Source organism: Artemia sp. Qi Xiang Cuo, chromosome 17, assembly GCF_049724085.1.
Source record: "Artemia sp. Qi Xiang Cuo chromosome 17, ASM4972408v1, whole genome shotgun sequence".
NCBI lineage: Eukaryota > Metazoa > Arthropoda > Branchiopoda > Anostraca > Artemiidae > Artemia > Artemia sp. Qi Xiang Cuo.
The window spans coordinates 59,075,204-59,089,812 of NC_142810.1; the positions used below are offsets into that span (position 1 = coordinate 59,075,204).

The 14,609-nt window shown below is 34.3% G+C and overlaps 1 protein-coding gene across 2 annotated transcripts in view; it reads right to left on the bottom strand.

Moving 5' to 3' along the window:
• LOC148942414 (putative flavin-containing monoamine oxidase A) overlaps window positions 1-12,112 on the bottom strand; it is an 87,565-nt gene extending 75,453 nt beyond the window's left edge. For both annotated transcript variants that reach the window (XM_089103526.1, XM_089103527.1), the window contains exon 1: window positions 11,987-12,112. In XM_089103526.1, coding sequence (XP_088959652.1) covers window positions 11,987-12,110 — 124 coding nt within the window. In that variant the 5' untranslated portion in view covers window positions 12,111-12,112. The remainder of the gene's footprint in view (window positions 1-11,986) is intronic.
• Window positions 12,113-14,609: the final 2,497 nt, after the last annotated feature.

A 14,609-nucleotide genomic window follows, 5' to 3' on the forward strand; every position in this document is an offset into this window, starting at 1 on the left:
TGCATTTCTACGAAAGAAATTCAAAATGAACTTTGAAAAATCAAGAAAATGTAACTGTGATAAGTTAAACCACAACCAAACTCGACTTAAATAGTCCATCTCTTGCATTTCAACTAAAGAAGTTAAAAATCAAATTTTAAAAATCAAGAAAATGTACATATGATAAGTTGAACCGAAATCAAACACTACTTAAATATATAAACTCGTGCATTTCAACTAAATAACTTAAAATCAACTTTTAATAATCAAGAAAATGTAACTTTGACAAGTTAAACCACCACAAAACACAAATGTAATATTTCAACTCTTTCATTTCAAAGAAAGAAATTCAATATAAAATTTGATAAATCAAGAAAATGTAGCTATGACAAGGTAAACCACACCCAAAAACTACTGAAATATTACAACTCTTTCATTTCAACTAAAGAAATTCAAAAAGAACTTTGTATAATCAAGAAAATGTAACTGTGACAAGGTAAACCGCAATCAAACACTACAGAAATATTCCAACTCTTGCATTTCAACGAAAGAAATTCAAAATGAACTTTTAAAAATCAAGAGAATTTAACTGTGACAAGGTAAACAACAACAACACACTAGTGAAATATTCCAACTCTTGCATTTCAATGAAAGAAATTCAAAAATTCAAAATGAACTTTCAAAAATTAAGGGAATGTAACTGTGACAAGGTAAACTACAATAACACACTACTTAAATATTCCATCTCTTTCATTTCAGCGAAAGAAATTCATAATGAGCTTTGAAAAATCATTAAAATCTAACTCTGACAAGGTGAACCATCACAAAACGTTACTGAAATTGTCCAACTCCTGTATCTCAATGACAGAAACTCAAAATGAACGTCGAAAAAATCAGACCTTTGGAGGGGGAGGGGCCGGGGGCAGGGGGTCGTTCTGTGTCTCAATGCACAAAAAAGTATAAAAAATGATGAGGGAATGGGGGGGGAGGGGAGGGGAGGAGGAGGAGGAAGGAGGAGGTGGGAGGAGGAGGTAGAAGGAGGAGGGAGGAGGAGGAGGAAGGGGGTGGGAGGAGGAGGAGGAGGGAGGAGGAGGAGGAGTAGGGATGAGGAGGAGGAGGAGGGGTGCCGGGGGCGGGCCTTTGGGGCACTGGGAGGGCCTTTGGGGCACAGGGAGGGCCTTTGGGTGTCTGTGTGACATTTGGGGACCGGTGGATGGCCTTTGGGACCCCGTTGGTCCTTTGGGAGCTCGATGGGCCTTTTGGGGGCCCGGGGATGGCCGTTGAGGGTCTGGGGTGGGCCTTTGGGGGTGCCGGTGGCCCTTTGGGAGCTTGGGGGACCTTTGAGTGTCCGGGGGGCAGTTGGGGGCCGGGGGGACATGTGGGGCCCGGGGGCGGGCCTGGGGGCGCCCGGGGGCCCTTGGAGGACCGGGGGGCTTCCTTCGGGGTTGGGGTATGAGGATTGGAACCCTTTGGGGTTGGGGTAGAGGACCTCACAACACTGTTCAAATGAAACTTGTGTATTATAACGACCACAGAGTTTCACCATTAAATTCTCTTCTAAAATCTCTTCAAAAATATTCTTTTAAAATGTCTCTATCTGTTTCGCCGAAATAGTTCCATAACCGGTCTAAAACGGTTTCGCCCAAATAATCACTAAACGCAAATTCAGCGTGTTCATTTGTTATTGGCATCTCTGTGCTAATACATTTCAAATTAATATGAAACCTTCTCGCACGCTAAAACAATTCATCGCTAAGATGTTTCTTGCCTAATTGTTTCCATGGCCTTTGGTTATTAATATCCTTTGGAGTTCGACCAGTAGAACTGTTCCTGAGGCAAAGACATTAATGACCTGGATCTATTCCTGGAGAAATGTTTCTAGGCGAAAATTTTTAAAGTCTGACAGATGATGTCATTGATTGATTGATCTGTCAAGAAAGGGAAATTAATTTGTTGTTTCTAAGGGGAATTATTGATTCACGATAGGTGAATTGAGGTCGACAGCACAGGTGTTCTGACTCGTGACAGCACCTCGTGGTTTATGGCATGCACTTGTCCAATAACAACAATAATAAATAAATCCCTCAGGCCTAAAGATTAAAGAAGCCTTAATGTTTCTTAATTCCCTCTTCGTGAATCAATAATTTCCCCGTCGATTATGTAAATCAATTTCACAGGTTAGGTTAGCCAAACAACAATGAAGCCATGTTTGTTTCTTAATTCCCCCATCGTGAATCAATAATTTCCCCTAGCGATTATGTAAATCACAGATTAAAGAAGCCTTATTGTTTCATAATTCCCTCTTCGTGAATCAATAATTTCCCCGCCGATTATGTAAATCAATTTCTCAGGTTAAGCTAACCAAACAACAATGAAACCATATTGTTTCATAATTCCCCACGCTCGTGAATCAATAATTCCCCAATCGAGTATGTAAATCATCCCTCATGTCATTCGCACGTGACCAAACAACAACAGATCGATTGACTTTGACACACCCACATTAGACTCGATCGATAATCCTTGAATAAATTATGTCCCGTCAGCATTAAACTAAATTGTAGATGGCAGCACATGTGTTCGTTCCGAGCTGGTACCCCCATTTCTACTCACAAAAGGTTTTTTATAGAAGGCATTGTTGTAGAAACTTCAAAAAGGCTCATTTGATTGGAAATTCAAAGGGCTAGTGCCTTTTTTAACAGTCAAAAGTGATTAGAGAGCAACTAACCCCCTCCCACGCCCACCTTTTCCCCAAACACATCTAATCAAAATTTACTGATAACCATTTTGTTCAACATAGTTTTAATATCTGGAAATTTGGTCTTTGAGGATGACAACCCCCCCCCCCACCATCCTCAGGGGAAGTGTTGTAAGTTATGCCCTGGGGGCAACTATGGTTTTTATAGAACGCGTTGTCGTAGAAACTTCAACTAGGGCTCATTCGATTGGAAACTGAAATCGCTAGTGCCCTTTTTAATAGTCCTTTTTAATAGCCCACCATTTCCCGAAACACATCCAATAAAAATTTTGAGATAGCCATTTTGTTCCATGCAGTTCAAAGTTCAGGAAATTATATCTTTGAGCAGACCAATCCCCCCACAGTTTTCAGGGCAAGGGTAATAAGTTATGCCCTGTGGACATGTAAGGTTTTTTATTGAAATCTTTTTCATAGAAACTTGAAAAAGCGCTCAATCGATTGGAAATTCAAAGGGGTGCCCTTTTTAATAGTCGAAAATGATTCGAAGGCAACTAACCCCCCTCTTACTTCCACCTTTTCCCCAAACACATCCAATAAAAATTTTGAGATAGCCATTTTGTTCAACATAGTTGAAAGTTTTGGAAATCAAACAGTTCGTGGTAACGAACTGTAAGTAAGGAGCGACCCAGCTCAATGGTAACCTAAACTCTAGAAAACGGGTTTTTGATACCAATAGATATATCACAAGAATCAGATTTCAATTCTGATTTCAAATATATAACTTTCATCAAGTTTAGTGCTACCCATCAAAAGTTACGCGCCTGAGAAAATTTGGCTAGTTTTCAAAAAAAGGGGGAAAGACCCCCTAAAAGTTATAGAACCTTAATGAAAATCACACCATCATATTCAGCGTATCAGAGAACCCTACTGTAGAGGTTTCAAGCTCCTATCTACAAAAATGTGGAATTTTACATTTTTTGCCAGAAGAAAGATCACGGATGCGTGTTTAATTGTGTATTTGTTTGTTTTTTTTTCCCCAGGGGTGATCGTATCGACCCAGTGGTCCTAGAATATCGTGTGAGGGCTCATTCGAACGGAAATTAAAAGTTCTAGTCCCTTTCTAAGTGACTAAAAAATGGAGGGCAACTAGGCCCCCTCCCACGCTTATTTTTTTCCCAAAGTCACCCGATTAAAATTTTGAGATAGCCATTTTGTTCAGCATGGTCGAAAATATAATAAATATGTCTTTTAGGATGCCTTAATCCCCCAAAGTTCCCGGGGGGAGGGCTGAAAGTTATGAACTTTACCCAATGTTTACATATAGAATTGGTTATTGGGAAGTATACAGAAGTTTTCAGGAGGTTTTTTTCTGGTAGTGGGAGGGAAGGGTGGGTCGGTAGTTATATTGGAGGATTTGTTCATGAAGGAAGTTTTCATGGGGGAAGGAAAATTGCCATGAAGGGGGCCCCGGACTTGCCAGCATTATTTATTGGGTATTGGGAAGTATACAACAATTTTCAGGCAGGATTTTTTCTGGAGGGGGGGCTAGAGGAGGGGGTTACTCTGGAGAATATGTCCGTGGAGGATGTTTCTTTGGGGTAAGGGACATTTCTATGAAGGGGGCGCCGGATTTCCAAGCATTATTTAAAAAACGATCAGAAATTAAATTAAAAAAAAAGCAAGTTTTTTCAACTGAAATGTAAGATGGAATATTAGAACTTAAAACGAACAGAAATTATAACGTATGTGAGGGGGTTCTCCCCCAAGTCAATACCTCGCTCTTTACGCTAAATTTTTTTTTAGTGCTTTCAAAAGAGCTATCTATTGTAATTCAGCGGCCTTTGTGTTTCAGGGTTTTGTTAATCAATTTTTTGTTTCAACTTATAACTTACTGTGCGTGATATTTACTACGGGGACAACCACCTCATATACTAATAACATATACGTAATAAAAAAAAACAATAAAAAAAACAAGCGATACGGCTCAATAGTAATCGAAACTTTTAAAAACAGAATTTTGATGTCAATAAATGTATCAAAAGGATGTGTTTATAATGCTGATTCTAAAATATAAATTTTATTAAGTTTAGTATTACTCATCAAAGGCTACGAGCCTGAGAAAATTTACTCGAATTTTAAAAGAGGGGGGAAACATCCCCTACAAGTGAAAGAATTTTAATGAAAATCACACCGTCAGATTGAGCGTATCAGAAAACCCTATTACATAGGTTTCAAGCTCATATCTGCAAAAATCTTCAACTTTGTATTTTTGGCCAAAAGAAAAATATACGAATATAGGCCTAGAAGTTAGTTACGTAAGTTAATTTTTAAATAAATCCATTTAGAAAAATAAAAGTAAATTTTTTATGCAAATAAAAGCTGAATTAACTAAAAAACGATCAGAAATTAAATAAAAAAACAAGTTTTTTAAACTGAAAGTAAGGAGCGACATTAAAACTTAAAACGAACAGAAATTATTCCATATGAAAGGGGCTGTCCCCTCCTCAACGCCTCGCTCTTTACGCTAAAGTTCGACTCTGTCTCACAACTTTATTTTTTAAAACAATAAAAAACTTTGGCGTAAAGAGCGAGGCATTGAGGAGGGGACAGCCCCTTTCATATACGGAATAATTACATTTCAACTGAAATGTAAGAAGGAATATTAGAACTTAAAACGAACAGAAATTATAACGTATGTGAGGGGGTTCTCCCCCAAGTCAATACCTCGCTCTTTACGCTACAGTTTTTTTTAGTGCTTTCAAAAGAGCTATCTATTCTAATTAAACGGCTTTTGTGATTCAGGGGTTTGGGGCTGTCCCCTCCTCAACGCCTCGCTCTTTACGCTAAATTTTGACTCTGTCTTACAACTTTATTTTTTAAAACAATAAAAAACTTTAGCATAAAGAGCAAGGCGTTGAGGGGGGACAGTCCCTTTCATATATGGAATAATTACATTTGAACTGAAATGTAAGAAGGAATATTAGAACTTAAAACGAACAGAAATTATAACGTATGTGAGGGGGTTCTCCCCCAAGTCAATACCTCGCTCTTTACGCTACAGTTTTTTTTAGTGCTTTCAAAAGAGCTATCTATTCTAATTAAACGGCCTTTGTGATTCAGGGGTTTGTGAATAAAATTTTTTTTAACTTTTATAACGTAAAGAGTGTGGTATTGACTAAGGGGAGAACCCCGTCATATACGTAATAACATATACGTAATAAAAAAAAACAATAAAAAACAAGCGATACAGCTCAATAATAATCGAAACTTTTAAAAACGGAATTTTGATGTCAATAAATGTATCAAAAGAATGTGTTTATAATGCTGATTCTAAATATATAGATTTTATTAAGTTTAATATTACTCACCAAAGGCTATGAACCTGAAAAAAGCTAACCGATTTTTTAAAGAGGGGGGAAACACCCCCTAAAAGTGAATGAATTTTAATGATAATCACACCGTCAGATTCAGCGTATCAGAAAACCCCATTACATATGTTTCAAGCTCATATCTGCAAAAATCTGCAACTTTGTATTTTTTGCCAGAAGAAAAATATGCGAATATAGAAGTTAGTAACGTAAGTTAATTTGTAAAGACATCCATTTAGCAAAAGAAAAGTAAAATTTTGATGCAAATAAAAGCTGCATTAACTAAAAAACGATCAGAAATAAAAATAGAAAAAAAAAAGTATTTTAAACTGAAAGTAAGGAGCAACATTAAAACTTAAAACAAACAGAAATTATTACATATATGAAAGGGGCTGTCCCCTCCTCAACGCCTCGCTCTTTACGCTAAAGTTTCACTCGGTCTCACAGCTTTATTTTTTTAAAGAATGAAAAACTTTAGCGTAAAGAGCGAGGCGTTGAGGAGGGGACAGCCCCTTTCATATACGGAATAATTTCTGTTCGTTTTAAGTTTTAATGTTGCTCCTTACTTTCAGTTTAAAAAACTTGTTTTTTTTAATTTAATTATGTATTTAAGGATGACAAAACCCCCAGAGCCCCATGGGCAAAGGTTCTAAGTTATACCCTGGGGGTATATATGCTTTTTACAGATAGAGTTGCCGTAAAAACTTCAAAAGGGGCTCATTCAATTTGAAATTGAGAAGGCTAGCGCCCTTTGTAATATTCGAAAGTGATTGGAGGGTAACTAACCCCCCTCTCACGGCCACCATTCCTCCAAACACATCCAATCAAAATTTTCAGATAGCCATTTTGTTCAATGTAGTAGAACCTTCTGGAAATTAGGTCTTTGAGAATGACACCCCACCCCCCAGCACTCAGGGCAAGGGTTGTAAGTTATGCCCTGGGGGCATATAAGATTTTTATTGAAATTTTTGTCGTAGAAACTTCAAAAGAACTCATTTGATTGGAAATTGAAAGGGCTAGTGACATTTTTAATAGTTGAAAGAGATTGGAGAGCAACTACTGCCCCTCTCAAGCCCACCATTCCCCCAAACACATCCAATCAAAATTGTAATTTATGCCATGGGGGCATATAAGGTGCTTATAGAAAGCATTGTCATTTTGAAAAGGGCTCATTTGATTGGAAATCAAAGGGCCTAGTGCCCTTTTTAATAGTCGAAAGTGATTGGAAGGCTTGACATTTTTATAGTAAAGATCAATGTGGGTATAATGTATTATTTTTTTTGTTGTTGTTGTTTAGACCAGGGTACTTTGTATTGAAGGAGTTGTTGTGGGAACTTCGAAAAGGGCTCATTTGATTGAAAATAGAAAGAGCTGATGCCCTTTTTGATAGTCAAAAGTGATTGGGGGGCAACTAATCCCCCTCCCATGCCCACCCTCTCATTTGCCCATTATGTTTAAAAACTAAATGTTGCCTTAAGGTTAAATCAAAATGCACTGTGTTAATGCTAATTCCCAATAAGGCATCTCAGTAGTATCCCAAGAATGACTGAGGTTATTATGTTCAAACTTTTGGGGCTACTTCTCCTCTTAAAATTTAACCAAATCAAAATAGCTTAAGTGTATCCAAGCTATCAAAGAAAGTAAACAGATTTTTTTGCAAATGGTATAAAGTTTTCCATTTCAGGTCAACTAGAGGAGGTATGAAACTAAATTAAACACTACTATTTGTGTCCAGATTTTTAAAAGGGTTTATGTTGTTAAAAATTGTTGAAAATTTTTCTCCAACATACAAATAGCAGGCCAAACTATAAAGTCTCAAAAAAAAAGATTTAAAGTATTATTTTTTTTTCCCCTGAAAAGACTAATGTCAATATAAAACAAACAGAAATTAATTAAAAAAACTTTTTCCACAAAATAAGTTTTTCAAGGAAAAGTAAAGAACTCTATTAAACAAGAAATGAGCAAAAATAGAATCAAAAATAGAATCTAACAAAACTACCACAAATCAACATCAATAAATAAATGAAACCCAAAACGAGCAGAAATTACAATAAATAACCAAAACAAGCAGATAAATAGCCAAAACAAACTCAAAACAAGCAGATATTAACATAAGTTGGGCTCAAAACCCCTATGCCTTCCCAAGGCCAGAACAAAATTTGCACTTTACTGAAAAAAATACAAATGAATGTACAGTGTCAATTTATTACACATATACTGATATTTAGTAATCGAAATGTTAATATTATTTGATTTATTAAGGTTATAAAAGTAAAAACGTTCATATTTTTTTCAGTAAAGTGCAAATTTTGTTCTGGCCTTGGGAAGGCATAGGGGTTTTGAGCCCAACTTATGTCAATATCTACTCGTTTTGAGTTTGACTTGGTTATTTATTGTAATTTCTGTTCATTTTGGGTTTCCAAACACATCCAATCAAAATCTTGTAATACCTGATTTATTTATTGATGCTGATTTGTTGTAGTTTCATGCTTGGTAGATTATTTTATTTTTTGCTTATTTTTTGTTTAATGGAGTTCTTTACTTTTCTTTGAAAAACTTATTTTGTGGAAAAAGTTTTTCTAATTAATTCTAAATACACATGAAAATATTATCCCTATTGAACATTATAGGCAAAAACAAAACAATTCTTTAAATTTTTTAAAGAATTAGATCACTCACCTAATTGGGGTAGGTATTTCCCCCCTTTTTTTCTAAATCATAGCAAATCTTCTCAGACTCTTCATATGGATAACTCTGAACTTTATCAATTTAAATGTTTGGAAATCCAATAAAAAACTGATTCATTTGATATAAATTGAGTCATTACATATTGCTATTAAAACTCCAATTTTTTTGAGTTTTGGTAACAGTTAGAAGAAGCTGTTCCTTTCTTATTACAGTTTGTTACCACAAACTGCTTTAAAACCTATCTCTGAACAACACTTAATTTACATAATTTTGAACTATTACTTCTGGGAGAGTGGGGGCATGTCAAAACAGAAACAAACTTGTTAAACATATCAACTATCCTGAACAAAATGGTTATCTCAAAATTTAAATCCAATATTATGGGGGTTACAGGGATTTTTGGGGAAAATGGCAAAGGAGGGTGGTAGCATTATAATTACTTTGGATTCTAAAAAGTAGCATGAAAATGTCTTTAAAAATAACACAAGAGCTTTTAAGTTGAGATGCTGTCTCCCAAGTTTTTGAAACCATGTCTTTTATACAAAATTGTTGGGGAGGGGGGGGGGGGGAATTTAAATTTTAAAAAGTTTTGTTTTCTCTTGTAAATACCTGCATTAAATATTGTTACTGATTTTTACAGAAGTATTTATGTAACCATTAATGCTTCCAAGTGTAGTTAGACAACATACTCTAGGAATAATTTCTAGAAAAAATATTGCATCCTAGTCAAAATTCCTCTAAGTGAAGGACATCAGATGCATTACACCTCTCCATATTGATTTGAAGGACCTCTCAAAGAAAGTTAGGAAATTGAAGCATAAAAGAAGACTTTCTGAAGACCTCCCCTGATAGCTAGTAACAACCATTTAATAGCCATTAGCATCACTGTATAAATGGATTAAGATATTGGTTCATTTTGAGCAAACTGCTTATGTGATTCAGGATGAATGCACAATCATGTGCCCCAGTGGCTTTGTAAATAGGCTTTTAGTACTTGTTAATTAGCCAGAACACACTCAAGTTCTTGATCTGAATGTAAGATCTGAGAAAACTGGTTTCACAGTTACAAAGACAAGCAATGGGTGACAGAATACATTGGACTTATATAAGGGGTGTTTTTTCACTCATTAATTTCCTAAGATCGTACATCTTTTATCAGAAAACGCTTATAAGTGAAATCTTTGAACAAAGGTCTTACATCTTTGGTCATTTTTTGTGCAAACTTCTTTCATCATTCTGCTCTGTCAGTGGTCTGAGAACAATGATGAGTAGATCATCAAAGTCCTCTCATTATTGTTCTATATGGCAGAACAGAGGCAGTCTTCACACTTTTTGCTAACATCAGTGAGCTGTAAGATCTTAGAACAAAGATGAGTTGAAAAACAATAATCTTTGCAGAAAGGTGTAAGATCTTAGTGCTAAAAAATGGGCCTACAATTTTGGTTATATATTTGCATATTGGGGGGAGTTGGCAGTAAAGTATAGCAGGTCTGCACACAGAATGTGTTAGCTATAATTATTCTGCATATTATGAAGTAAAAATTGTTTTCTAACTTCACACTGCCCAAATACTTTACCACCCTTACCCCCTAATGTTCAAATATATAGCCCAAATTGTATAAGTCCAATGCATTCTGCCACCAGCAGTGGCTAATTAAGATGGCTAATAATAGAATTAGCCAGCAACTAGCTAATTCTGGCTAATTAACAAGTACTGGGTTTTAATTGGGTTTAAACCAATAATTGGACTATAATTGGACTTAACTAGTATTTGGCCTAACCAATTATACAAGAATGATGTTCTACAGCTGAAATTAAATTTGAAACTTTTTTCTAATCAGCAAGACTGTTCATAACAAAATTTTTATCATGTCAATAGCAATAATGTATTATAATTGTATTATAGCTTAGCCAGTTTCAAAAGGCTGGTAGAGACTCTGCTAAATCAGGAGCAAAGACCTTAGAATTGAGGCAGGGTATTAAAAGTAATAGTGATTTTTCTTTCTTTAAGAGAAAAATTAAAGAAATCCTTTCTAGTAAGTACAAATTTTAGTATTTTGTTGGTTTTTTTGGGGGGGGGGGGTGTAAAGAAATGATTTGAATAGTTTATTATGGCTTCTTGGGGTATGATTTAATAGTAATGTTGATTTCTTTTTTTGTTATTTTAAGGTTTGTGATGCAGATTAAAATGTGTGGTTTGTACTAGTTGTAGCTTACCAGTAAACTTTGGGCAGTTCAAATTACTGACCTAGGAATAAGGTGAACATACCACTTGATTCTTTTTTTATGCTCTTTCTCTATATAGCCTAATTGCTTAGCTACCACTTGTGCTAAAATTCATTTTGACAAAAATGATTAGGTAAAGTTCTACCAAATCATATTATTGAGTTAGGACTAAAGTGAATACACCATTTGATGCCTTTTTTTATGCTGATTACAAATATAATAATCATTTCTATTGAAAATGAATTTCAGCCCCCCCCCCCTATATGTGCCAATTCAGGGTTAGGCATATATAGGGGGGATGAAATTCATTTCCAATAGAAATGATTGTTATATTCATAATCAACATAAAAAAAGGCATTGAATGGTGTAGCCTATTCACTTTAGTCCTAACTCAATAATATGATTTGGTAGAACTTTACCCATGATTATTATAATGGTCAATATATACCAAATCATATTATTGAGTTTCAAATAAAGTGAATACACCATTCGATGCCTTTTTCTATGCTGATTACAAATATAATAAGCATTTCTATCGGAAATGAATTTCAGCCCTCCCCCCCTCTATATAGGCTATGCCAAATCAGGGTTAGGTTAGGTATAGCCTATATAGGGGGGGGGGGGCTGAAATTCATTTCCAATATAAATGCTTATTATATTTGTAATCAGCATAAAAAAAAGGCATCAAATGGTGTATTAACTTTATTTGAAACTCAATAATATGATTTGTTATATATTGACCATTATATTTATAAAGAGCATACAAAAAGGCATCAAGGGGTATGTTTAGCCTACTTCATTTGTAAGTCAATTAGGCTAGGCTATATGAACTGCAAAAAAATTACCAACTAAACATAATTCAAGCTGAAAATCCCTGGAAAACCTCATATGCAGCTATAATTCATCAGAAGGAACAACAACACTAAAGTCATATAGAGATTTATTCACCCAAGTTGAAAATACAGCTCATCCTTAAACCAAGGTTGGAAGGTATCTCAAATATTTATTTCTACAAGTTTAAACTTACCAGTTGCTTCAAGTACAATCAAATTTATAGATTTGTCTTTCTGAATTAATTCATAAGCACACGTCAGACCAGACACACCAGCGCCAATAACTATAACATCCAATTCCCCATTTTTTGGCTCCATGTGTTAATTATTTGAAAATGTTTGGAGCAAAAATAAATATTTATATACGTCAAGATCCAGAGGCCGAATCCAGACAAAATGGATTAATAAAACGCCGAAAATAGTAAAACACTTCAAATTGGAAAGTAAAACTATGGTAATTCGTTAATGCTATGAAAATTTTGTAGTTTCATTAATTTGAAACAAAATCATCACAATAATTTATTTTTGGATGTCACAACAACTTAAATACTTGTGTTAAGCACTTAGAATTATTTTTGATTTGAAGATCATTTTTAGCTGACCGATCATGAAGCAAGTTAAGTTTTTATGATAAGCAGCTCATGGAGAGTTGCAATGCAAAATTAAAATTAAATTGGTCGTGCTAACAAATATAGCATTAATAAATCAGGACTTTAATGCGAGATTAATCTAATTGCTAAATTTTAAGCTTAATAATTCAATAATGCTACTTCTACTGCTAATTCAGTATAGCAAATGTCTCCATGTTTGCATTCTTCTAAGAAGTTCTCGTTTCCTTTAAGTCTTGTAAGACGTCCTCTCATCCCATTCGGGGCGACCTGCTTTTTGTTTGGCCCTACGAAATTGACCAATAACCATGGATGTCTCGAGGGGGAGGAGAGCGAGGAGCGGCACGCCCCCCCCCCCCCAACCTCTTTGAATCTTTTTGAAGTTTTCTGAAGTTGAAGTTTCGACTTCCTGAAGTTTTCTGAATCTTTTATGGAAATAGGTCTTTTTTTAGCAACAATATCAATAGAGAAAACAAGAGCTGTCCTTCCCTGAATTAATGGTATAAATTTGAATAATAGAATTCCATTTTTTCGTATCTTCCATAGTTTATTTGCAAAAAATTAAGATCACAATGAAATATTCAATTGGAAACTAGTTTTATGAACTTTTTATAGAGATGGGTCATTTTTTAGCAACGATATCTATAGAGAAAACCAGAACTGTCCTTCTCTGACTGAATGGTATAAATCTGAATCACAATAATCCATTTTTTGCCTGTCGTTCAGTGTCTTTGCAAAGAACGGAGATTCCGATGAAAAGTTCAATTAGAAGCTAGTTTTTCGAATTTTTTCATAGAAATGGGTCTTTTCTTAGCAACAAATCTATAGAGAAAACCAGAATTGTCCTTCCTTGATTGAATGGTATATATTTGAATCATAGAAATACTTTTTTTTCGTATCTTCTAAAGTTTCTTTGCAAAACATTTGAGATTACAATAAACAGTTCAATTAGAAGCTAGTTTCCTGACTTTTTTACGGAAATAGGTCTTTTCTTGGCAATGAAATTAAAAAAGAAAACCAGAGCTGTCCTTTCTTGAACGATTGGTATAAATTTGATTAAGTGAAATCCAATTTTTCGTATCTTCTATAATTTCGTTGCCAAAAATTGGAGATTAAAATGAAAAACTTAATTAAAAGGCAGTTTATGAACTTTTTAGGGAAAAATTTCTTTTTCTACAACGAAATCTATAGGGGTAACCACAAATTTCCTTCCGTAATTGAATGGTATAAATTTAATCATTGAAATTCCTAGTTTCAAATCTTCTATAATTTTGTTGTAATAAATTGGATATTACAATGAAAAGTTCAATTAGAAGCTAGTTTTATAGCTTTACATGAAAATATGTCATTTTTAGCATTGAAATCCATAGAAGAAACTACAACTGTCCTTGCCTGATTGAATGGTATAAGTTTGAATCATGGAAATCCTTTTTTTGTATCTTCTATAATTTTGTAGTAAAATATTGGAGATTAAAATTTAAAAAAAGTAAAACAAAATCAGTAATAGAAAAAAAATCTATATAGAAAAAACCACAACTGTCCTTCCCTGATTGAATGGTATCAATTTAAATCATAAAAATATATTTTTTCCTACCTTCTATTATTTTGTTCCAAAAATTTGGAGATAACAATTAATTGTTCAGTTAGAAACTAGATTTATGAACTTTCAAGGAAAATTTTCCTTTTTTTACAACAAAATCTATATATAAAATCGCAACTTTTTTTGTTGATTGAATGGTATAGATTTAAATCATAGAAATCTCTTTTTTCGTATCTTCTATAATTTCGTTGCAAAAAATTAGATGTTACAATGAAAAGTTCAATTAGAAGCTTGTTCTATGAAATTTTAATGGAAATAGGTCTTTAAGCTAGCAGAAATAAATATATAGAAAACCATAACTATACTTCTCCTATTGAATGCCATAAATTTGATCCATAGAAATCCATTTTTTGAAAAAAAATCCGAAAAACATTAGTTTTCATGGAAATAGGTCTTTATTGCAATAAAATATACATAAAGAGCCACAATATTCCTTCTCTGATTGAATGGTATTCATTTAAATCATAGAAATTTATCTTTTTGTATCTTCTATAATTCAGTTACAAAAAATTACAATGAAAAATTCAATTAGAAGCTAGTTTTTTTTAACTTTTCATTGAAATAGGTCCTTTTTGAACAAAAATCTAAATATAGAACCGTAGCTTCCCT